General features: G+C 34.1%; 1 protein-coding gene across 5 annotated transcripts in view; it reads right to left on the reverse strand.

Moving 5' to 3' along the window:
* The window catches only part of LOC138695857 (GRIP and coiled-coil domain-containing protein 2-like), a 71,947-nt gene extending 47,671 nt beyond the window's left edge, over positions 1 to 24,276 (reverse strand). For 2 of the 5 annotated variants that reach the window (XM_069820145.1, XM_069820144.1), the window contains exons 1-6: positions 23,926 to 24,274; positions 19,518 to 19,632; positions 19,025 to 19,218; positions 16,811 to 17,027; positions 13,977 to 14,140; positions 3,372 to 7,793 (exon numbers count right to left, since the gene is read on the reverse strand). In XM_069820145.1, coding sequence (XP_069676246.1) covers positions 3,372 to 7,793; positions 13,977 to 14,140; positions 16,811 to 17,027; positions 19,025 to 19,218; positions 19,518 to 19,632; positions 23,926 to 23,943 — 5,130 coding nt within the window. In that variant the 5' untranslated portion in view covers positions 23,944 to 24,274. Of the gene's footprint in view, positions 1 to 3,371; positions 7,794 to 13,976; positions 14,141 to 16,810; positions 17,028 to 19,024; positions 19,219 to 19,517; positions 19,633 to 23,925 lie in introns of all 5 variants that reach the window. The other 3 variants (XM_069820147.1, XM_069820148.1, XM_069820149.1) reach the window with 3 other exon arrangements.
* Between the last annotated feature and the right edge of the window lie 651 nt (positions 24,277 to 24,927).

Here is a 24,927-nt window from a genome sequence, read left to right on the forward strand (position 1 = left end):
CCGGTACTCATTACATAGGTCGTTTTTGTGTTTACACAGTGGTTCCTTTCTGAAAAGAAAAACGATAAAAATATTTTCTTTTGTCGGAAATGAACTACAACCTAAACTAACCTAACCTAAGAACACATTATTATAGATAATGATAAAAATATTTTCTTTTGTCGGAAATGAACTACAACCTAACCTAACCTAAGAACACATTATTATAGATAACGATAAAAATATTTTCTTTTGTCGGAAATGAACTACAACCTAAACTAACCTAACCTAAGAACACATTATTATAGATAACGATAAAAATATTTTCTTTTGTCGGAAATGAACTACAACCTAAACTAACCTAACCTAAGAACACATTATTATATATAACAATAAAAATATTTTCTTTTGTCGGAAATGAACTACAACCTAAACTAACCTAACCTAACCTAAGAACACATTCAAAAATATATTACAAACTGACTAGAATCACATCTAGTAACAAACTATTAAAATTCTTTTCAGAAAGGAGCCACTATGTAAACATAAAAACGACCTATGTAACGAGTACCGGGTACTAGGACACTACCTCAAATTTCAATGGATAAAAGTGTTTAGTAAATAAGCAGGCATATGTATATATTTATTGCCAGCTAATACAAAGATGACAACTTATTAATCACACAACTTTCTTCATGCAAATAATATTATGGATATTTGAAACATAATGAGACTGATGCTGTTACAATGAAAGTACGATCTTAAAAGAACACTTATACTTGCAAACTTTTAAAATACCCTCTCCTCATCTGAGTATACATACTGTACTTCTAAATGTGATGTACTCATTTTTCGAAAATAAATTCAAAGACTTCTTTCGAACTGGTCTTAATATCCATAATTTAAGTACTGGCATTTAAAGCTCAATCAAAGTTGAATCAATGTCCTCGAAACTTTCTTGCTCTCGATAAACAAGAAATACAGTAAAATTCTTCATATCCGGCAACTGTGGGACAAAGCCAATGCCGGAAAACTGATTTTGCCAAATAATTGGAAAATACATTTATAGGTTATGTAAAGACACACTGTATTGCACAAACATTTTTGTCAATGTTGAAATTTGATAATTTTCATATAGATATTTAAAAATAAAGTTTTGAAATATGTACAATGTTTATGTTTAATACTGAATACAGTAATGTCAATTAATCAGTTCATAATTATTGTAATACATAAGTAAAAAATACTAAAAGTTTTCGTAACTTATGACAATTTTAAATAGCGGTCATGTGAGTTATGTGACATGAAGAGCAGTGTAGCCAACATCGCAAATATGAAGACAATGAAGTAGCGCTCGATGATTTGAGCGTAAGAACATTTCGCTTGCGTTTCGCTGGATACATTGTGCAACAGCAGTGCTTGGCGTTAATAGCCATGATACTATTTATCACTCGAATGAAATTTTTGCACGCTGTAGGAATAGAGAATTTCACACTTTCATATTTAGACTCAAACAACGCTCCTTCAAAACGAGCGAGTTCAAGTGGTAAATTTAAAGATATCGTCTCTATGCATTGTTTGCAAGGTCCAAGTGACAGCTTACCAATTCTACCTGATATACTCCAGGAGCATAACAGGTTTGTTTGTCTATATTATCACTGCATGAACAATGCAAAGAGTAAACACAATATGTGACATGTGCGATCTTTGAAAATCACTCACATCTTCGTCCAACTCTTTCCTTTCACATGAATGACCTTTTTTTTTTGTCCAGCCAGAAGTGCTGTTGGTTTGGTATTGCCAGTTATTTGGGTTCCGGTTACGAAGGATTTTACTGTAATAACATTAAGTGAATGGGGCGGACATCCCATCAGTTTGATCATCATTTCATCAACAACATCTTCAATAATTATCAAGTGACGGGCTGATGCCTTGTTATGACGAAAAACCAATTCTAGTTGACATATTCCAGTCCTCTTCCTTTAATTTTTGGAAGCAGTGGACCTCATAAAATAGAGAAATTCTTTCACTGATTTCTAAAACGACTATTTTTCTTGATTATTTAATCAATTTTCTAATTTTTTTTTTTAAATATTAAAACTATAGATTCATTTTGTTCATGGTTTATTCTTCAGGCTTTCACTGCTCTAAACAACACAAATTCCACATTAAAAAATGGACAAATGATAAAAACAACGTGTTTAAGTGCTTCTTTCATCCCTTTGTTAGTTTCACACAACAGAAACGTTAAGTTCCTACATGCAACCATTTCTCAATGACATCTGTCTCATTACTTTCTCAATGTCCTGTGCAAGTTACACACAATACTGTGATAATTAATATGAAACTAATGTTAGAGTAGTGCAAACAGAAGTTTAGTAATACAGAATGTCCGGGAAAGATCTGACGAAAAAGTGGTAATTATACATCTGAAACTGTTACAGTTATTACCTCAATGTTTTCACAGTTAGAAAGACAAACTCAATAAGTTTTGTTACTTAGCAGCATGTTACATACGTGTGCATACCATTGCGCTATGAGAAAACGAGAAAAAGCTCGTTCTGCACAGCGTATATAGTCAGCCTTGCTCTCAGAGCTGGGAATGCAAGTTGTGCGTGTACCAATTGAACAGCTGAACAATGTTTAACACAGTTGAAAAAGCAGAATGCATTTTATGACTGGCTGAATTTAAGTCAGTCAAGTGTGTACAACGTCGTTTCCAAATGGACAAGACCTCACAGTAACAGGTAACACATACCTGGATATGCTGCGAAATTACGCTGTCCCACAACTACCACCAGAAACCGTTTTTCAACAAGACGGAGGCCCTCCCCCCCCCCCACACTATTCTAACCCTGTGCGCGCTTTCCTCGATGACACGTTTCCTGACTGTTGAATTGGAAGAGGCGGACCTATACCATGGCCATCACAGTCGCCGGACATGACCCCACTGGATTTCTTTCTGTGGGGTTTGTGAAGGACGTGAGTTACGTGGCCGAATCTACGAAGCAATAAGACTAGTCACACCGGAGATGCTTTCGTATTGTGGCAGGAGATTGAATATCGCCTGAACAAAAATTGTGCTCATATAGAGGTAGATTAAAACTTATTGTGTTTCTCTTTGTAAGTGTGAAAACTTCACGACAATAAATGAAATAGTTTCAGAGATATAGTTATTTATTTTTTGTCAGGTCTTTCCCGGACACCCTCTATTTATATTTGAGCAAACTATTTACAACTTAACTTGTTAAACAAAAATTAAAATGAAATCAAACTTAATGAAACATAAAAATCCAAGCTACACATAAAGCAATACACGTGCTATTGGTTGCTGTACATTCTGTTACTATGAACCAGTCACGACTCACATATAAATAACACAAAGAACTCACCTCTAATTCTTTCTGTTTATGTTGCAGTTCTTCTTCTTTCTTGCAAAGCTTTGCTGTATTTTCTTTGAATTGGTCAGTCATCTCAGCAAGTTTTCTTGTAGATATTAAGTGAGCATCCCGAACTGAATCTAATTCAGATTTTAGATTTTCTATATCCTTAACCTTTTCTTCTTGGAATTTCTTTGCAATCTTAAAATCATCCTCTATTCTTGCACGATCCGCACATGTGGTGTGGAGTTCATATTTCACACATTCCAGTTGCTTAAGTAAATCTTCACAATTACTTTTAGCAGTTCTCAATTCATCCTCGGTGTTATTAAAATTAAATTTCAAATTCTGTAATTCCTGAGTGACAGATTCTAATTCGTTCGATTTTTCATCATACTGTCTTTGTATTTCAGTTAAATTACTTTCAAACTGAAATTTATTTGATTGGTATTGATCCAATTCCATTCTCAAAGTTTCACATTCCTTGAGTTTGTCGTTAAAATTCCTTTTAGTTTCTTCTAACTGTTTCTGAAGTTCGTTTTCATTTTCTTTGTTAGATGTCTGTGATCTCTGTAGCTCTGTTTTCAGAATTTCGTATTTTGAAGCTGTATCTTCTGAAATATGTTTTATATCACACAATTCAGAACACTTTTCTTCAAAAGAAAATTTTAATGTTGACAATTCTAATGTTTTTTCTTCAAGAAGTTTATTTGCTTCGGATAATTGTGTTTTTAAACTATCCAAAAGATTGAATTTCAAATTCTGTAATTCCTGAGTGATAGATTCTAATTCGTTCGATTTTTCATCATACTGTCTTTGTATTTCAGTTAAATTACTTTCAAACTGAAATTTATTTGACTGGTACTGATCCAATTCCTTTCTCAAAGTTTCACATTCCTTGAGTTTGTCGTTAAAATTCCTTTTCGTTTCTTCTAACTGTTTCTGAAGTTCGTTTTCATTTTCTTTGTTAGATGTCTGTGATCTCTGTAGCTCTGTTTTCAGAACTTCGTATTTTGAAGCTGTATCTTCTGAAATATGTTTTATATCACACAATTCAGAACACTTTTCTTCAAAAGAAAATTTTAATGTTGACAATTCTAATGTTTTTTCTTCAAGAAGTTTATTTGCTTCGGATAATTGTGTTTTTAAACTATCCAAAAGATTGAATTTCAAATTCTGTAATTCCTGAGTGATAGATTCTAATTCGTTCGATTTTTCATCATACTGTCTTTGTATTTCAGTTAAATTACTTTCATACTGAAATTTATTTGATTGGTATTGATCCAATTCCTTTCTCAAAGTTTCACATTCCTTGAGTTTGTCGTTAAAATTCCTTTTAGTTTCTTCTAACTGTTTCTGAAGTTCGTTTTCATTTTCTTTGTTAGATGTCTGTGATCTCTGTAGCTCTGTTTTCAGAACTTCGTATTTTGAAGCTGTATCTTCTGAAATATGTTTTATATCACACAATTCAGAACACTTTTCTTCAAAAGAAAATTTTAATGTTGACAATTCTAATGTTTTTTCTTCAAGAAGTTTATTTGCTTCGGATAATTGTGTTTTTAAACTATCCAAAAGATTGAATTTCAAATTCTGTAATTCCTGAGTGATAGATTCTAATTCGTTCGATTTTTCATCATACTGTCTTTGTATTTCAGTTAAATTACTTTCATACTGAAATTTATTTGATTGGTATTGATCCAATTCCTTTCTCAAAGTTTCACATTCCTTGAGTTTGTCGTTAAAATTCCTTTTAGTTTCTTCTAACTGTTTCTGAAGTTCGTTTTCATTTTCTTTGTTAGATGTCTGTGATCTCTGTAGCTCTGTTTTCAGAACTTCGTATTTTGAAGCTGTATCTTCTGAAATATCACACAATTCAGAACACTTTTCTTCAAAAGAAAATTTTAATGTTGACAATTCTAACGTTTTTTCTTCAAGAAGTTTATTTGCTTCGGATAATTGTGTCTTTAAACTATCCAAAAGGTTCTGAGTATTAAGAAGTTCTCCTTCGTTTTCACTGAACTTAATTAATGTTTGTGCCAGATTTGATTCTGCCTTCAGCAGTGTAACTTTTAAAGCTTCAATTTCTTTGTCTTTTTCTTCAACAACAGTGTGTAAGTCTGCAGACTGGTTTTTGAACTCTTCAGAAATTCTAACAGCATCTGTTCTAACATGTTCTAGCTCTTCTTTCACTGTCTCAAATTCTGTGCATTTTTCATCAAAAAGAAATTTATAATTTTGAACTTCATTTTCAAGCTTCAAAATCTTTTCTTGTAATTCGTCTGTAGCAAATTTAAAGTTATTACTGTTATCTTCCAAACTTTTTCTAATGGATTCAAACATTGCTTCCTTTTCTTCCAGAATCTTTGATTTCTCTTCAAGTTCATTACACAGTTTCACTCTCTGATCATCCAATTTAGCAATCTCTTTCTTTAAAGCTTCCGTGTCATTAATTTTTTCTTCCATGTACTTCGTATTCTGTTCAGTTTTGTTTTTTAGGTCAAGGAGCAAGTTATTTACATCTGTATTTTCTTTAAGCAACTGAATTTTCTCTCTCTCGTACTGCACAATTGTTTCTTTCAGAATTTCAACTTCACTATTATGCGTGTCACTAACTTTACTATTATTACAACAGTGTTCTTTTGTTCTGTGGATTTCTCCATTAGAACTTCCCAAGTCCTCATTAATTTCATTATTTACTTCGTCTGTAATTTTTTTCTTCTCCACAGCATTTTCTTCTAACATGGAACATTTCATTTCGAGTTCTTGCTTCAAATCTATCACTTCTTTTTCCAAAACGTTTTCCTTTTCTTGAAGTTTTATTACAGAACTCTTTAAACATTCTTCATTTTTCTTCGATGTCTCTAATTCATGTTGTAATTTCTTAACATTCATTTCTAGGTTCACTGGTTCGTCTGTAAGTAACTTTGCTGCTGGTGATGTGCTGTCAAAAAGCTTATTTACCTGTGATATTTCACTTTTTAATTGTTCCACTTCCAATTGTGAACTATGTTTTTGTTCTCTCAAAACGAACAGTTCTTGCTTAATATTCTCAAGGTCACTAATTTTCTCATCTGAACATTTATTAGATTGCATCACTTCTACATTTACTTTCCTTCGTTTATCAAAACAACTTCCTTGTTTGCCCAACAGAAAGGACAGCTCTTCCTGTAAGAGGCTTAATTCTGTACTCTTTTTACTTAATGTTTGCCGACAGAGATTCAGTTCATTTCGTAGCTCAGCTTCAATGTCACTTGATGGAATAAACTGTTCCAAATCAGCAAGTTTTTTCTGGAGTTCATTAACTTCAGAAGTCTTCATTACTAAATTATTCTGACACTCGCACAATTCTTCTCGAAGCTGAATGATGGCTTCCTTACAACGATGGCAAGATAATGTATCATCATTGCTATTTCCATTATCTTTTGCTAAATGTATTTTACATTCGTTTTCATGTGCAATGGTATATTCCTCAAGTGAAAGTCCTTTACTTTTTAGTAGTGCTTCGAATGTATGTTCATTTCCTTGCAGTGTAAGAAACCCTTCAGTTTTCAACTTCACCAAGTAATTCAATGAATCTTTAAGCTTGAAGTTTTCATTCTGCAGAAATTCTCCCTGTGCCTCTAAATTTGAAACTGCCACATTTAGAAGACTGAGTTCGGAATAAATCCTTTGTAAATAATCTTTGCCTTGAGAAATTATATCACAATTATTCCTAGCCTCATTAAACAATGTGACTGGATCCAAACCGTTACTCTGAGGTTCCTGAAACTGTCTACAGATACAGTTACATGACATATCATTCTTTATGTTTCTATTAACAATTTCAAGTGAGGAAAACTGACTAAGACTCTTGTCAAGTAACGAAATGATATTTGAAAGGGAGCTACTAGATTCACAGGATAAGTCCTCGTCAAGAATTTCTGTTTTTTCACACGTACTAATTTTGGCAGCATATTTAAAATCCTTGATTTGTTGTAAAATTTTCTGAAGCTGAAATTTTGCATGTTTTATTTCATGTTTCAATTTCTCGCATTCATGAACAACAGAATGCAGTTGTTCATTAAAATCCTCCTCCTCAATTTTCAATAAATTATTTTCACTCCTCATCATATTAATTTCCATGTTTGAATTGTCCAAAAGTTGACGAAAGTGTTGATTTTCACATTTCAAGCACATATTCTCATCCATAACAATCTTTTTACTCTCACCCATTAATTCTACTTGTGTTTCTAGTACATGTTTTTCTTCATTTAACCTTCTTGAATGTAAAACAACTGAATCTCTTTCAGTTTCAATACTTCTCACTAGTCTATGCAATTCAAGATTGTTTTCTTCAATGCTCTTAATTCCAGCTAAAACTTTTTCTTTTTCTTCAGAGACAACATGCAGCTCCATGATCAAGTTTTGTTTCTCAAGATCTTGTTTTTTCGTTTCCTGCAAATATATGAATCTTAGGAAGTAAAATTAGAATTCTGAAAAAAGTTCCTAATTGTAAAACTAGGTCTGATAATATAAAAATCTGAAATGTATATTGTACAACATAATTTTTGAAGTCATATTCCACAATGTAGTTAATTTCGACCCATATCTGCATATTAAACTATACTTAAATTTACAAAATCAATAAAAATACAGAATGTGGCAGAAACATTGAACCATTTAAACATTAAATTTCAGCATCAGTTATTATTGTAAATACATTTTATTACCATTGTTCAGAAGAACAGTTGAAACCATTTCTTACAATATTCACTTTGTGTAAGTGTGTCCTTCAGAAGATCATCATTGGCAATGCACGAATTCTCACTAACCTTCCGAAATTTTTGTTATGTTGTTGTTTCATTTTTGGTTTGAATCTTGTTCTTCAATTACTGGATGTTTGCTGTTCTATTTGAATAGCGTTTGAATACAAACAAACTCTACAGAAAACAAATCACCAGCTGATAAATTGGGAAACAGGAAACAATGTTGTGCAAAAACATTCTTCTTAAATCGTCATGGACGTTGTTGCTGGTCAGCTGTTGTGCCATTCTGTTGAAACCATGCTGACTTCATACTGATATCCAATCAGCACAGTTCTATTAAAACAAATTGTAGTAACATAACCTCATATTGATCTGCTGTGGTTGAGAGATTCCCATCGGTGTCATTAAAAGAAATATGGACCAACAATACTCTGACAAGGGAAGGGTTTCGGCTCGAACTGGAATTTCGTATCCAAAATTTGTATACAGGTCCATCTTTACATCTCTGTAAAGCTCACAAAAGCATTCGTTTGTGTAATGTGTAGTTTGTGTGTTATACCACTGTACAAGTTGAGGGGTGAGGAGAGCACTGCACAAGTTAAGAGGCTGGGACACCTTACCCATAAGCCTAGCCTAGCCTAGAAGCTAGTGCGAGTGGTAAAATGTCTAAAGCCCATTTAAGAACACTTTTCTTCAACGTTCTGTCTGAAAATATTGCAGCTAATCAAAAATGTATACTGTTGTGTGAGTCATTGAATGCGCACAAGGACACAACCTTAATAAATGAATCATTCCAAGGCTAGGACATAGAATACGAGTATATGATCATTCCACCTAAGAAAAAAAAAAAAAAAAACTAAATATATCCAGCCTGTGAATATCTATTTCCTTAGACAATACAAAATATATGCTCGGAGGATAACAGATTACATAAGGATTCTTGCTGAGAATCCAGAACTTAACTTGGGAAATCGAGTGTTTATAATGAAAATGCACTCTGTTATTCACAACCAGTTGTCTGTTCCAGTATACCACCCTATGCTTCAGTATTCCTGGCAGTCAGCTGGTTACGTGAATTGTGAAAAAGTCTCGGACTTCAAAAATGTAATTCAGGTAGCATTTGATTTTTCAGCACTGGAGTGTGGTTCAGAAGATTGTTAAGGTGTTGCTTCTGCGTGTTGTGCTTATTGCTCTGCTCCATGCTGTTTCAGGCATTTTATAGAGAATCCTCATGTACATTTTTAAAGAAGTGTATTGACCAATACCAACCAAACAGAGAGTTACACAAATGAATGCTTTTACGGTCTTCATTACCATTGTGAGGTAAGCGTCTGTACAAATTTTTAACAAAAAATTCCTGTTCCAGCCGAAACCCTTCCCTTGTGAGAACACACTCCATACCAAAAGTTACTTTTTGGCTAAAGAAAGTGAAGAGAATATTAATTGAGGAGTCAAGTAACTGAAATACTGTTTGTTGACAAATCCATTTAAATGGAAATATGGATCGTCCATCATCATAAGATGGCTGAGAAAATGTGGTCGTTGGTTTATCATCTCCAGAAGCTGAATACAGAAAAATGTTTTAACAGCAAACAAACAATGTTCATTCCATGCTGAATGCAATGCTTTGAACTGCACTACCCAATGGAACAAACATTAGCGCTCTGGGACACAGTAATCGAGAATGGCGCAAGGTTTAAAATGGGTCATTGTTTCTGCTGCACCTTGCATAACCGTATCTATTAAAAATTCTGTAACTAATTCTTAACCAATCCACGACTAGTAATTACTACTGTAACAGTTCACCAATTCTCTGTATGGGGTACGAAAACAGAAATATTTTAAATTAAGAATTAAACCACATCAAATCAATACTTTTGTACAATAAATTTATAAACAGACATAACAGCAAAATTTAAAATATATCTCAAGTTGACATGAATAGGAAAATTACTCCCTAAAGCATAATTTAAAGTGGTAATAACATTAAAGATATGACATGAAATGTACTCCGATTCCTTACTGCCATAAAAATGACTCTAATAATCTGGAAAACTTTACAAATCCTAGATACTACATTTTGTGCGGTTTTTGTATGTATAATAAAAGAATATTAATGTATTTCAATTGGACAATGACTAAACAACATCAAAGCATAAGGACTAAGAGAGTACACTATAAGAAATAAATGCTGCATCAGAGCTAATTCACCTCCAGTTTCCTTCTTATTTTGAAGATATTGAGAACATTAACTGAGGCTTACAAGCAAAGTATGAGAGTTGACTCACTCAAAAATCTAAGGAAATTTAACAAAATACTGAATATGGTGTAAAATGCAGTATTTTGCAATCACTCTGAAGGCAAGAAATCTATAATTAAATTTCGTTACAATTCCTGAAAATTATGCCTATGTAGTGCAGCTATTCAGTTGGTAGTAGTCTTTTGCTTCCTCTCGGCATTTCCATAGAAATGTGTAAAGTATATACATGCTAGAGGTCTGCATGGGTTGAAATTCTCAGATCCATTTCGATGAAAGCTGATATTAGGTTATAATTATCACCCGAGCCCGACCAGAAACCTGAAGACTAACCAGAGGCCCCAGAGATGAGGAACATCTGTGAGAGATATCACTCCAGTAGGAGCATAAAAAAGAGTAATCTGCCAGTCTCCCAGGTAAGACAAATAATCAATGATCTGTGTATAAGACAGAGTAGAGACGAAGTCGAACTAAACAAAAACTTAGGCCAGGTACACACAGAATCAGACGCAGCGCGACATTTTGTCTCATGGTACTTGTCTCCCATTGATTTCTTATTATGTGGTGCACACAGAATCAGACGTGGCACGATGGTCGCGAAAAGACACGAGGAGACATGGCGAGACAACATCGAATGACTGCTTGAAGTTCATCGCAAGGAGACTGTCTAATAGCTGCAGTGTACTGTGCATACGTTAGTAATGGCTGTGATTGCACGCTTTACTATCTACAAATACTATTGTTGTGTAGTGCACATTATTCATAACGGGCTCGATGCGGATAAATTAGTTGCTTTAGTACAGGAAATATACATTCTGTAAAATCTTTGAAACAATATCATGATAATAATGTGGTTTCTAAAAATATGTAAGGAACTGCAAATGAGATGAAAGCACCAAGTGAATAATAATATTGATAATAATAATTTGTAGTAGGCCTACTTCTCTGCTCTATACTATCACTCATTGATTTAATGTATTATTTTTCTTTATTGTGAGTCATGAAGTAGTAATAAACATACAAAATGACGTTTGTGCACTACATTAGTAGTATTTAATTTTGAGACTCTTTCAATTGTATAGATTTTTCGGTGTATTAAACATCCTTAGGAAATAATAACCAAATACAATAAAAATTTTCATATAGACAGTCCTCTTTCATTGATGCCATTTTCTAACCTAGGCCAGCTTTCCAAATCCACACAGCCAGCAAATCAGTTGTCACGAGCAGACAGTTTTAAGCTGTCGCGAAGCGTTGTAAAGCAAAACATAGCGCCGTGCCGCGTTGCGTCTGATTCTGTGTGCACCTGGCCTTACGATACAGGTAGTCTACTATTCTGGATGGGTGTCGTATTAAAATATTGGTATTATTTATTTAATCAGCATATAATCCACGAGAAAAAAATGATTCACATTTCTTTAAGATCCGAGCTCGTCCTGCAGGGTGCAGAGCTCTAATATATGCAATGGACGTAAAATATTTGAAGGACAGAATTAAAATCCTTCCAATAATTTATTATCATAATACATTGCTCTCTTAATTGACTGAGCATATTGGAAATTCAAGCAATGGCTTTCCCGAAACATGCTATAAAATGTTTCATATGAAACAATTTTTATCTCGAAAAGGAAGCAAAAACAAGCAAAACTGTATTAAACTTTTTTCTTCCTTCTCGGGTACACATCTTTCAACACGTATATAAATCACTGATGAACGTTATTGAACAATTAATAACTACTTCACTGTGTTAATATTGTATATTAGGATTTAGAGGATGACGCAAAACCACATCGAAACTAGTCAATCAGGTAATTCACCATCGAAGTTACAATTTTAACACAGTAAAGTTGTTATTACTTGTTCAATAACATTCATCATTGTGAACTTTTTGTTTGAACTATCTCAAAGAATAACCTCCTGAAATTTTACGGCTCATCCTGTATATAAAAGAATAATAAGATCGGAACATAACAATTTCATTAAAAATTACAATGCCTCTAACGCAAATGAAGAAAAATGGAAGGTATTATGCAGGTATGACTAATTTGATGACTAAATATGCTTTGGCAACATTGATTACTAACAGGCCAGGATTACTTCAATAAACATTTACACAGAATTGGTAATACAGATTCTTCTACAGGTACTTTTTAAATATTAATGAAGATATGAATCAAGATCATCTTCTTCACTGTCCAATTTTACTCCATTTTCCAGTCCTCCTATTAAATATTGGAGTGTGAGAGACTCAAGAAAGTGAATGGCATTATCAACTGCTCAACCTTAGATACAAACCAAACATATTATATACTAAAAATTCAATACTTGTTCTGTATCTTCAATTACTTGACAGCTTCTGTATTTATTCATGACTTTTTTTATGTGGAAAGTATGGAAAATCCATAATGAATATGAACACTTCTTTCTATTGCCAATACACCTTCACATTTCTTCTTATCAATTTGAGAACTCTTGTTACAGTTGTACAGTCAAGATTTCGGAAATAGAACTTACACAAGATACTGATTTTTCTTTCCCTTTTACATGCTGTGTACTGAAGGAATCTTCGTGTATAATTCTTCATTATTCAGATTCAATATCTGGGTACAGAGAAATGTACCAGTGCTTTGACAACACTCGCTTTCAGAGCAATTGTACTGAACTACATGTCTCATATTTATTTCTTCCTTTCAAATTTCATCTGGAAGGTATTTGTTGTATGTGTGAATCAATGACTTCATTATTACATACACGTGACGTTAATTACAAAAGACTCACCCAAAGTAAATATTAGTGTTAGAACATGTGCAAGCCATGTTCACACCATGCTTATTTAGTTCAGATGCAAACAGTAGAGAAAGTCTGATGCAGCACAATTCCAGTATTAGTTATGTGAAGCAAAAATCTGAATTTTAAAGCAGCAGAATGTATTTTATATTAGTATGGATTAATTAATGAACACTTGCATCAAAGTACATTATTCATTATATTATCATAATAATTATGATAATTAACATCTTACGCACGTCAATTTATAGCAATGCATTCATTTGAATTTAATTCAGGTATTTATAATTACAAACTGTAACAAGTTTAAATGGAATAACAGTTCTGGAATATTTTTTGTGCAGATAGTATGTCCACAAAATGTATCATTTCCATCTCTATCATAAAATGAGAGAAAAAAAGAGAAAAGAAGACCTTATTGTTCAATGTGTGATAGTCAAGAGAACAAATAAAACTTCCATTTTGTATAGTGTGCATACTAGTAGGGCTCAAGTTTCTACAACATGACATATCTTTTCCTAACTTCTATTTATCCCCGTTTAAGTTAAATAATAAATTAAGCACAGTTCTAACGTTTGTCAAAAAGATGGCGCAGATTTCAATGATCAAATAAACGCATCTTTTGAAGATTCATTCTTTTGTATTTTGAGGTCATATTCATTTCAAAGTTTGAAATAATAGCATACTAAAGATATACTGTAAATATGCAAATGTAGACATTACATTACATTTACATGTATTATGGGCAGTTTTCATTGATTCTGATTTAATGTAATCATATGTTTTATGTAATCGCTGTTATGATACGGTTTTATCGAAGGTACTTACAGCTTCCAGCTTCTTCTCCAAGTCAGTCTTATCCTTGTTGAAAGTTGCATATAGTTGCTTCATCTGCTCCTTTTTTCGAGAATCTTCTTCTGTTAGACGTTCGACTTCATCACGTGCTAACTGTAGCTCAGCTTCTAATGCAGCTATTTTATCTGAATTTTTCTCTGTAAATTAACAGTTAAATTTAATCATGTTGATGGTTTAACTATAGTAACTTTCAAATAGATGCCTGGTTGGTACATGAATTCATAATCAGCATACAAAGCAAGCCTCTCTACATGTCTATATTATTGTATAGGTAGGCCTACATTACTCTACTAATTTATTTATAATACACCACCAACAGAAGCAAGCTTCTAATTATAGGAATTATAGGTGGCTTACATATACAAAATACATAAGAGAAAACAAAACAAACAACACAAACGAAAGAAAGATACATAATAGATGCTAGAATATAATTTTGCAATGTAATAATTAAAAATTATTTCAAAACTAGTAAAAAAAAAAACATTATAATACACTTATTCATAATTTAAATATCTAAGGAAATACAATTCTTTTTAATATTGTATGAAAGTTTTTAACTGTGAAACTGAAATCTAATTGAGAATCACAGTTTAAAGACTGAGAGTTGTAGGCCTAAGTATTACACATAACAAACAATGGAGAGTTCTCGAAGAAAACAGTTCTAGGAATTGGAATAACAAAAGGTTGCCTTTGATGTAATTCTGCTCTTTTTACATTGAACTGAAGGAAATCAAGAAAATCACAGTTATTCAATATACCGTTAACAGTCTTATAGAGGGTTATATTATTGTTGTCCTCAGTGGTCTAGCAGTTATTATGCTAACTTTGGATCTGATGTTCGTGGATTCAGACCCAGCTAAGGACAATTAAATTCTCTGCATGGTTTCATCTGGGAGAAAAGTAAAGTCTGGATCTCTTGTCGTAGATTTAGAGCACGTAAAAAAGCTCTATCCCTGATACAGGGATCCAGACGAAGACTTTCTTCTTCAGTACTTTCTAAAGGATATGAGCAATTTAAAACCATACAATGTCTTGTAGGGCTAATATTTTTGTCTGTCCTGGTAGATGTGGCAACCATCAACATCAATGTTGAACTTAAAGTGACGCACTATACTTTGACAGCAATATTTATTATATATATCAACAGAAAGATTACATGCAACAGAAAAAAAAATGCATTTAACGTCAACACTGCAAGGATGTCATTTCTGCTGATGTACAAGATTTGTTATTTTGATCAGTATAACTTCATAAAATGTCTCTTTCAATTTAATGACGATATACGAGGCGAATCCAGAAAGTAAGTTTCCCTATTTTTAAAAAAAAAAGAACACACACTTTCAGGAAAACATTTATTGGCAACAGGTACAGCAATGTTTCAGTTATTTTTCAACATAGCCACCATCAGAATTGAGACACGTCGTATTGTGGGATCAAGTTTTGTATCCCTCTGTCGTAGAACTCTGCCGCCTGTGAATGGAACCAGCGTGTGACAGACGTCTTCAGCTCTTCGTCGTTGCCAAAACGCTCACCGGAGGACAGGAATTTCTTGAGGTGCAAGAAAACGTGAAAATCGCTGGGAGCAAGATCAGGACTGTAGGGTGGATGATCAAACAACTCCCAGCCAAATTCCGTCAAAACAGCTGCTGTGCGCCGAGCCGTATGTGGACGAGCATTGTCATGGAGGAGCACAACACCTGCAGTAAGCATTCCACGCCTCTTGTTTTGAATGGCATGTCGCAATTTTCGCAGTGTTTCACAGTAACGGTCAGCGTTCACAGTTCACCTCTTGGAAGGAAGTCAATGAGCAGAATGCCCTTCCTGTCCCAGAACACCATGCACATCACTTTCTGTACCAACAGCGTCTGTTTGAATTTCGTCCTGACCGAAGATCCACTATGACGCCAATGCATTGACTGCTGCTTGGTTTCCGGGGTGAAGTGCGAAATCCAAGACTCATCGCCAGTGACGATACTGTCGAGGAACTCGTCGCCATCATCGTGATACCATTGCAGAAATGTCAGTGCTGCTCCTAAACGTTGCATTTTGTGTTCGGGTGTCAGGTTTTTCGGCACCCACTTTTTTGAACAGCAGGTGCTTAGTGACAATCTCATGCAACAAGGATCGCGATATCTGCGGAAAATGGCTGCTCAGCTTCGTAATCGTGAAGCGACGGTTCTCCATGATGCACTGCCGCACCAGCTCAACACGATCATCATTGATGAGGGACGGTCGCCCACTGCGCTCTTCATCATGGACACTTTGACGACCTTTGGAAAACTGCCTACACCAGCGACGCACCATCTGCTTACTCATGATGTTCGGTCCATAGACCTGACAGAGCTGCCGATGAATTTCAATTGGCACAATGTGCATTAAAGAACTTTATCACCGACCGAACCTCGCAGGCGGCGGGAGAAGGAATAAGAGCTTCCATTTCGGACCACTGCTGCCACGCTACTGGCACCAGGCGGGACCTGTCCGGCTGGCATATGATTGATATGTCATAGATCTGTTATGCATGCGCAACTGACACGGCTAATTACGTTTACTTTCAAGGGGAAAAAATCGGGAAACTTACTTTCTGGATGCGCCTCGTATGTATCTGCTTTGTTTCTCCTACAATCACTCAGTCTGTATATACAATCACTCAGTCTGTGTATATATACACACACACACACATAACATTAATGGTGCAATTTTCTAACTGTTCATGTTACTGCACATAAAGCAGCAAATTAATGAATTGAATGAACTTTAGATTGACAATATATCCACTATATAAAAGAGAATGTTTTGGTTACCTGCTGTCTGTACATCCTTTTCCTTCATACTAATTTCTAGTGTTTCCATTTGATGAATTAAAGCTTCATTTTCATTGGTTAATCGGTGATTCTGTCTTTTGTAGCTTTCTGCAGCTGTTTCAAGCTCTTCTACTTTAGACCGTATGTGTACCTCTTCTACTTTCGATTGATTCAGTTGTTTTTCTAACAAGGCATTTTGCTTTTTTAATTTATCGATCTACACAGAAAAAGCATTATTAGGTCAGTACCAAACAATTTCTCACAATTAGAAGAATGCAGTTATATTGTCAGACTCCAAAGCAACTATTCTATCAATAGTCTCTAAACACACACCTTCATCTCAAACAGCAGAAATAACTAAAATGCTCTCTCAATTAATATCACTCAATAAAAGAATTGTATTCCAATGGATACCATCCCATTGTGGAATCTTGGGAAACGAGAATGCAGATGCTTTAGCAAAGAAGGGCAGCACTGCTACTTACAGATCTGTTACTAAATCTACGTATTACTCTGTGAAAAGATTTATTAAATCTACATACTTAAACTTCAACAAACAAAATTTGATAACACAATTTCAAGGGAAAAAATGGAACTCTCTGCATCATAATCCACAATTAATTCCCGATTTACCACGAAAATCGCCTGTAGCTGCATTTAGATTGGCAACAGGCTATGATTGTTTGGCCAAACACCTGCATAGAATTGGAATATATCAGTCCCGTAACTGCCCATTGTGCAACTCAAACCAAGAAATGGGTTCGGAACACCTCAAAATCTGTGCTTCAGTGGCTGACCATGATAATATCTTCGAAAAATATTGGAGTGCAAGAGGTCAAATGACTTTACTGTCAAACGCTTGGCATTAGAAAACAACAACAATTAGAAGATGAAAAGGGAAGATGTCAATTAAAATAAATCATTGTATAAATATAAACATTTTTTAATTTTTTTTTTTTTCAGGGTTTTCCTATAGTAGTTCTTAGAATAAAAATGATCCTACTTTCTTATTATAATTATATGTTTTATACATTTTTCCCCACAATTCAATTTTATATCATAAAATTATATTTATTTTATAGCTTATTTTCTTCAATAATCATTCAAAAGATGTACTGGTACATAAAACATTTACTGTACAGCCAAATAAGACAAACTTTCGTTTTCAAGATGCACACAAAAATAATTTTTTAATAATCCCAAAAAGTAAGATATAATAATCCCTCCACATCCATGGCGAATATTTTACTGTTACTATAAAGTAAATATGTGTACTGTGGGAGAAAGGACTTTTAAGCAAGTTTAATGAAGGAAAACATACTGCAGTACCAAGTAAATTCTTGATTTTAAGAAAAATTTGATGTGATGGTAACTTGAACAGGAGCTAGTCTGAAAACATTAATATTTGAGTTGAAATATGTAATATGACGCAGAAATTACTTTGTGTTTTTACGAACAACTTTTAGAAATGTAAGCAATGTAACCTACAATATGAGCATCATCACTTATTTACTAAAGTCGCGTCACAGTTATTTCCGGCAGCCAATCACGTTGCAGCTTGGCTAAATTTAAACATGCGTGTCTTGTCATTGGCCGCTGATAACATTGTGCACTTCCATTGCTGCCACATTAGTAAAGAGCTATTGATTAATATATTGTCCTAAATGGTGGCAAGTTTGGTGTATAGAATGTGCAACAATGCGGTCAGCTTAAGACGTAAACAAAGAGAAGCCACCCAGAAATAACAGTGACACAGTTATATATTGTAAAATAAAATAGGTTAATGCAGTGCACCTAGAGATAGAGTGACTTGTCGGCTGTTTATATGTAAATCTGGCAATAGGTGTGGCAACTCTTGCCCAGTCCAAGGCTGCCACGGTCCACTCTATCTTTAGACGCACTGTATATGGTTCAAGCTCAGTCCCCCCCCCCCCCCCCCAACAAACTGGTCAGTAGTTTACTGGAGACTGATCACTAAGAAAGCCTCCAGTCTCGTATTCAAGATTCCTTCTGAACATGGTCCTTTCGGATTTGTTTTCTTTTTTTATCTTCTTGCTAAATTTCTGTATTAATGTCTTGTTTGTCTAATGTATAAGATGATGAGTGAAACAAAACGTGTAAATGGAACTTATTCTTACAAGTTTTAACATTTATATCTGATTTGGAATATTTGAGCCATTGTGGGCTAGATTATAGAAACATTAGAATACTTACTTCCATAGTAAACTGAAGCTTCTGTTCAGTAAGGGTGCCAAGCATTTCTTGCATTGCACCGAGTTCATTTTGCAATTGATCTTCCCTTTCTTTCTTATTAGACTCACAGTCTTTTCCACCTCTTTTAATTTCTTCATTCTGTGCTTTCAGAACATTCATCTGTTCCTTAAGCTTTTTCACTTCTTCTCCAGCTTCTAAAAAATAAATAACCAAAAAATCTGATCTACATGTTTTCAAATATTCGAAGAAACACACTCACACAGACATAAAATAAAAAGGAGTAGCCTAATGCAATTTAAGAAAGTCTTTTATTTCGAAGCAACAAAAACACTAGAAACAGAGGATTTTAATTTTGAAAACCCTTTAGTAAGAAAAGTTAAATGCAAAATACGCTTTAGACTATTAAATTATCGGCCACTGTGAGTAGTAAACGCAGCTAATCTCTAATATTCTCTGAATAGAGAAACAACAGTCAAAGGATATCCAGACTTACCATCCTTCGCCTGTTTTGCTCTTCGAGCAATGACCAGTAAACTCTTACATTTTTCGATCAACTCTTCTTTACTCAATGCTTCAAGCGAGCCTTTCTTCTGTATCCCATCAGCATCCTGAAAAAAATATCAAAATGCTTTCAACATTAGTCTTTTCTTACAACTAATAAAATATTCTTAATTCCAACACAAGAAATTCTTTGCTTATTATAATGTCTTTTTCCTACAGATGTTTTATAATCATTTCTCTCATTGCTTACACTCAATTACTGCAGCATCATGGATGGTGCATTGGAGAGAGGGGAGGGGGGGTGGAGAGAGTGAGTAGTGTGTGATTTAAAAACTTATGTTGCCACTTCTACTTTATTTTGTAAACCAGTCTATAAAATACTACTATCTGTGTGATGAGATGCAATTCTGTATAGTAATATAGGGTACTGTAGGAAGGTGTAGAGTTATCCGTGATGTGATGGTGATGTGCAGAGGAAAACGGTATTTTGTTTAAGCTGCAGGCGGAGAGGAATGCTGCTATTGGCTACAGATATGCGCAGAATTCGCATCTAACAACCTCTACGAAAACATTAGCTAGTTGGAACAGTTTGATTTATTTCTGTGTTTAATTATGTATGTTTATACTATACTCCCGAAAAGACAAAGTATATGATTATGTCTCGTGACCAGAATATTGTACGAAATGGAAATATAAAAATTGGAAATTTATCTTTTGAAGAGGTGGAGAAGTTCAAATATCTGGGAGCAACAGTAACAAATATAAATGATACTCGGGAGGAAATTAAACACAGAATAAATATGGGAAATGCCTGTTATTATTCAGTTGAGAAACTTTTATCATCCAGTCTGCTGTCGAAAAATCTGAAAGTTAGAATTTATAAAACAGTTATATTACCGGTTGTTCTGTATGGTTGTGAAACTTGGACTCTCACTTTGAGAGAGGAACAGAGACTATGGGTGTTTGAGAATAAGATTCTTAGGAAAATATTTGGGGCTAAGAGGGATGAAGTTACAGGAGAATGGAGAAAGTTACACAACACAGAACTGCACGCATTGTATTCTTCACCTGACATAATTAGGAACATTAAATCCAGACGTTTGAGATGGGCAGGGCATGTAGCACGTATGGGCGAATCCAGAAATGCATATAGAGTGTTAGTTGGGAGGCCGGAGGGAAAAAGATCTTTAGGGAGGCCGAGACGTAGATGGGAAGATAATATTAAAATGGATTTGAGGGAGGTGGGATATGATAGAGAATGGATTACTTTTGCTCAGGATAGGGACCAATGGCGGGCTTATGTGAGGGCGGCGATGAACCTCCTGGTTCCTTAAAAGCCAGTAAGTAAGTATGTTTATACTATACAGCATAACATACTGCATATCTAATTCGAGTGCCTGGAGAGAAAGTCAAGTCTTCATCCTCTATGACAGAGAATTCGGAAATAATGTTTCCAGGTTGAACAGTGGCAACATCTTCCGCGATTATGTTTCACCGCTCAAGAACAAGGCTCCATAGTCTGACCATGGGCCATCTCGTCAGCTCGAAACATTATGTTTAACATTATTCTATTTTAAACTGTTTCAACCTATTAAATTCATTCAGACTATTTACTTACTTATTTAGTTTTTATATTCGTTTATTTATATGCCACAACAGAGCAAATGCCTCCATTACAGTAGCATTATACAAATTATATTTTCTAGTTTAGGTCTAACTATAATACAACTACAAGAAAATATTACAATAATGTACATACAATAGTGTTAATATATAAAATAATATAACAAAGAGGAAATCGAAAGAAAGTAAAAATAAAATAAAACTATTGGAGTAATATCAGGCTATACTTTTCCTAAATCATATACATACATAGGCCTACTTGAAGCATTAAATCAAAATGTGGTAACACTGGTTGTTACTGTCTCATATATTATATGGCAAGTGTAATGTTCTATAGAAGGAAAGATGAAAGATTACCATTATGTCAGTAGAAGATGATATTAAGCTAAGCTTAGGCGTTTTGAAAAACAAATAAAGAACTTTCCTGTTATAGAATGAATCATAATTATGACAAATTTCTGTTTTAGAATTTAATTTAATTACAACTGTGAAGACCTGAAACAAAATTTAATCAGACTAATTTACTTCCGCTTTCTGTTACATATACCAGTATTTAGCCTATATACATTAAAATAGCAATTCGTTAAATTACGTGGATATCATTTAAACTGATGATGATGATAATGATGATGAGGAGGAGGAACGGAAACAGACGACAATCATGATGGTGGTGGTGATCATGATTAAGATTCACACATAAACACCTTGCAAGATATTCTTAATTTATTAAAATATTGCTTTCTACAGACAATTGAGGCATTCTCTGGAACAAGAACTAAAGAGTCTTGAATTTGATATACAGAGCTTCAAACATTTTAGATCTGATATAACAGCATTGTGCAGAACGACATTAAAATGTTTCTAGAGGGTGCTGTGTTGAAGGGGAATAATATTTTGTCAGGAGGGAGATGTGCTGTTATGGCTTCAATAGATGCTGGAAACGGAAAAACGATGCAATGTACGGTAAGTTGTTATTCCAGGAAAAGCCTCAATTACAAACTGAATAAAGTACTGATCAAAATACATACAATATATGCTACTGGTACTGTGAGATCTGCAAAAATGTGGAACTCTCTGAATAAAATTAAAAAGTTTGGAAAGATAACAGAGTACACATATAATGTCATCGCCACAACTGTGGAGAATAGACATGGCTGCCTGGTTCGATATCACAGGTCACTCCACTTCTTCCTTCGTCTGCCTTGGTCATATCTGTAATCTTCGGCAATCTACCTTCCAAAGTACCGTCAATCAGTCTGGAGTCAGATAGGGGTAATGGATTCGGACACTATGCATACATTATGAAAATATGATTTTACGTCATAACAATTGTTGTTAGCAATTATAATAAAATCATTAAATAGTACAAGTGTTATATGATTTACAAACGATTGAATTTTTCAACGATTCCTGTTGGAATTGATAGAAAATGTTAAAACAACATAATAAGCAATGTTTGTTTAACTTCTGCCAAAAAAATCTCCCATAATAAACGTAACTAACTGTAATGAATTAAATACTATTATAGTCACAATCATGCCATGGTATGAAAGAAAAATTTCACACATCAACGGACGTATATACGTCACCCAAACATCGTAAGATGAAGATTAGATTTGTAACTAACTGTATTGAAAAATATATCAAAATGTTTAGAATTTTAAAATGAACATGGAGAAATATTTACTTACTTACGAATGGCTTTTAAGGAACCCGCAGGTCCACTGCCCCCCCCCCCCACATAAGCCCGCCATCGGTGCAAGATTAATCCAGTCTCTATCATCATATCCCACCTCCCTCAAATCCATTTTAATATTATCATCCCATCTACGTGAAGGCCTCCCCAAAGGTCTTTTTCCCTCCGGTCTCCCAACTAACACTCTATTATATATGCATTTCTGGATTCGCCCATACGTGCTATATGCTCTGCCCATCTCAAACTCAGTATTTAATGTTCCTAATTATGTCAGGTGAAGAACACAATGCGTGCAGTTCTGCGTTGTGTAACTTTCTCCATTCCCCTGTAACTTCATCTCTTTTAGCCCCAAATAATTTCCTCAGAACCTTATTCTCAAACACTCTTAAACTGACTCCAGACTTAAATGAAATATGATATTTTGTCTTGTAAAGTGTTACATCTGTTTTTGTGGAATTTATTTATAATTAATGTTGAAATGTTGTATGTTGTATTTTAGTTAATGTACAATGTTTTATTTTAATTACCGTATGTGTTACTTTTGACATGTCCCATATCATGTAACTTATGTGATCAGTTGGACGCAATAAATGAATATGAATAACCAAACCTAACATGTCACATATTCGTATATATGCAAGGTGTATAAGCGGAGTACAAAAGGAACTACCTCAGCGCTAGTTTAGCCGTAATGTGATACAAATAATTAATCATCTTCCTAATTAATTAAGCAGGCCTATGTCTAATCGTTCACTCACGTAACTATTATTAAACTATATTTCCAAATATACTGAAGTGTACTAAGTTATCGGAACATTCTGATTAGTTTCGTTTCTTAATCATCCTTTTATAAAATCCTTCATACTTAATATCGTTCTGATATAGATTAACCTTACTCGATTCCCCTTAAATGCTACTGAAAGTGACAGTGACACGAAAAATGATGTTATGATTTTATTGATTATAACCTTTTCTAAAAGAAATAAATGTTGTTTTATTACCATGAATAATATTCTTGTTTTAATACGTTGATCATTATATGATTATACGTCATGTGTAAATATAAGTGACATTGACTTACCTTGGCTGCTCCATCCATGTTAAATGTACCAGAGAACAAAACACTTTTGTTGCCAAAACAACTGCATTGAAGTTTTCGGATATAACCGAAATAGCAAATTTATTACAATATTTTACACAAATTCAATACTCATGGGGGTGTAAACGCCTCCAATGACAAAACAAAGTAAAAATGCGTCCACACATATCAGCTGATCGCAGCGATCCAGTGTTGCCAGCCCTACCAGTTATAAAAGCAGTTGGGTGATTCATCCAAACATGAAGAAAAAAAAAACTGTTATGTGGTAGCTATTTACCCTGATCAAGGCTATTAGGTTACGTCCATTTTTGGCTTTTTCACCTTCAAAATTTTCTAGAGCTCCTTCAGTGGAGCAGCGTAACTCGCAGCGAGACAAGTGGCCAATAAGCTTGGAACTCACATATTCAGTTTTTCTCAGCTCCGAACTCCCTTGCAAGGACGTGTTTTCACGTAACTATTAAAGTTTCTCCTCTCATTCATTCTTGGAAAGAACAATAAAGTAAAACTCTGCTAGTTCGTGGAATCAACACCGGTCAGTTTACAAGGGACGGGTAGTCAAAGTGCGAATTAACGATTCCCTCCCTGTTGGAAAGTTATCACCAGGGAAAGGATTTATATGTAAATACATATTTACTTATAAAGCTAATATAATTTATATTTTGCATTATCTTTATGTTTCACAATGTGTAGGGTTGAAAAATCCTACTTTTATTTTCCATATTTTTCCATATTTTAGAGTTTAGTACATATTTTCGTTAATTTCCATATATTTTCCATATTTCATATAAAACAGTCCATATTATATTAGGTTTAACAATAAAACAAAACAAAATTCCATTAACTTTTAAAAATACATTTCAACATTAGAGATTTAAACACATGTTCAGTAATCCCTTTAACATCAGAGTTATTTGAAAATTAGCAGTCCTATCAACAATGGGAAAGTAAGTTACAAAACTGTATTAATTTAATTTAAAATTTTTA

This window comes from Periplaneta americana, chromosome 3 (assembly GCF_040183065.1).
Source record: "Periplaneta americana isolate PAMFEO1 chromosome 3, P.americana_PAMFEO1_priV1, whole genome shotgun sequence".
Taxonomy (NCBI): domain Eukaryota; kingdom Metazoa; phylum Arthropoda; class Insecta; order Blattodea; family Blattidae; genus Periplaneta; species Periplaneta americana.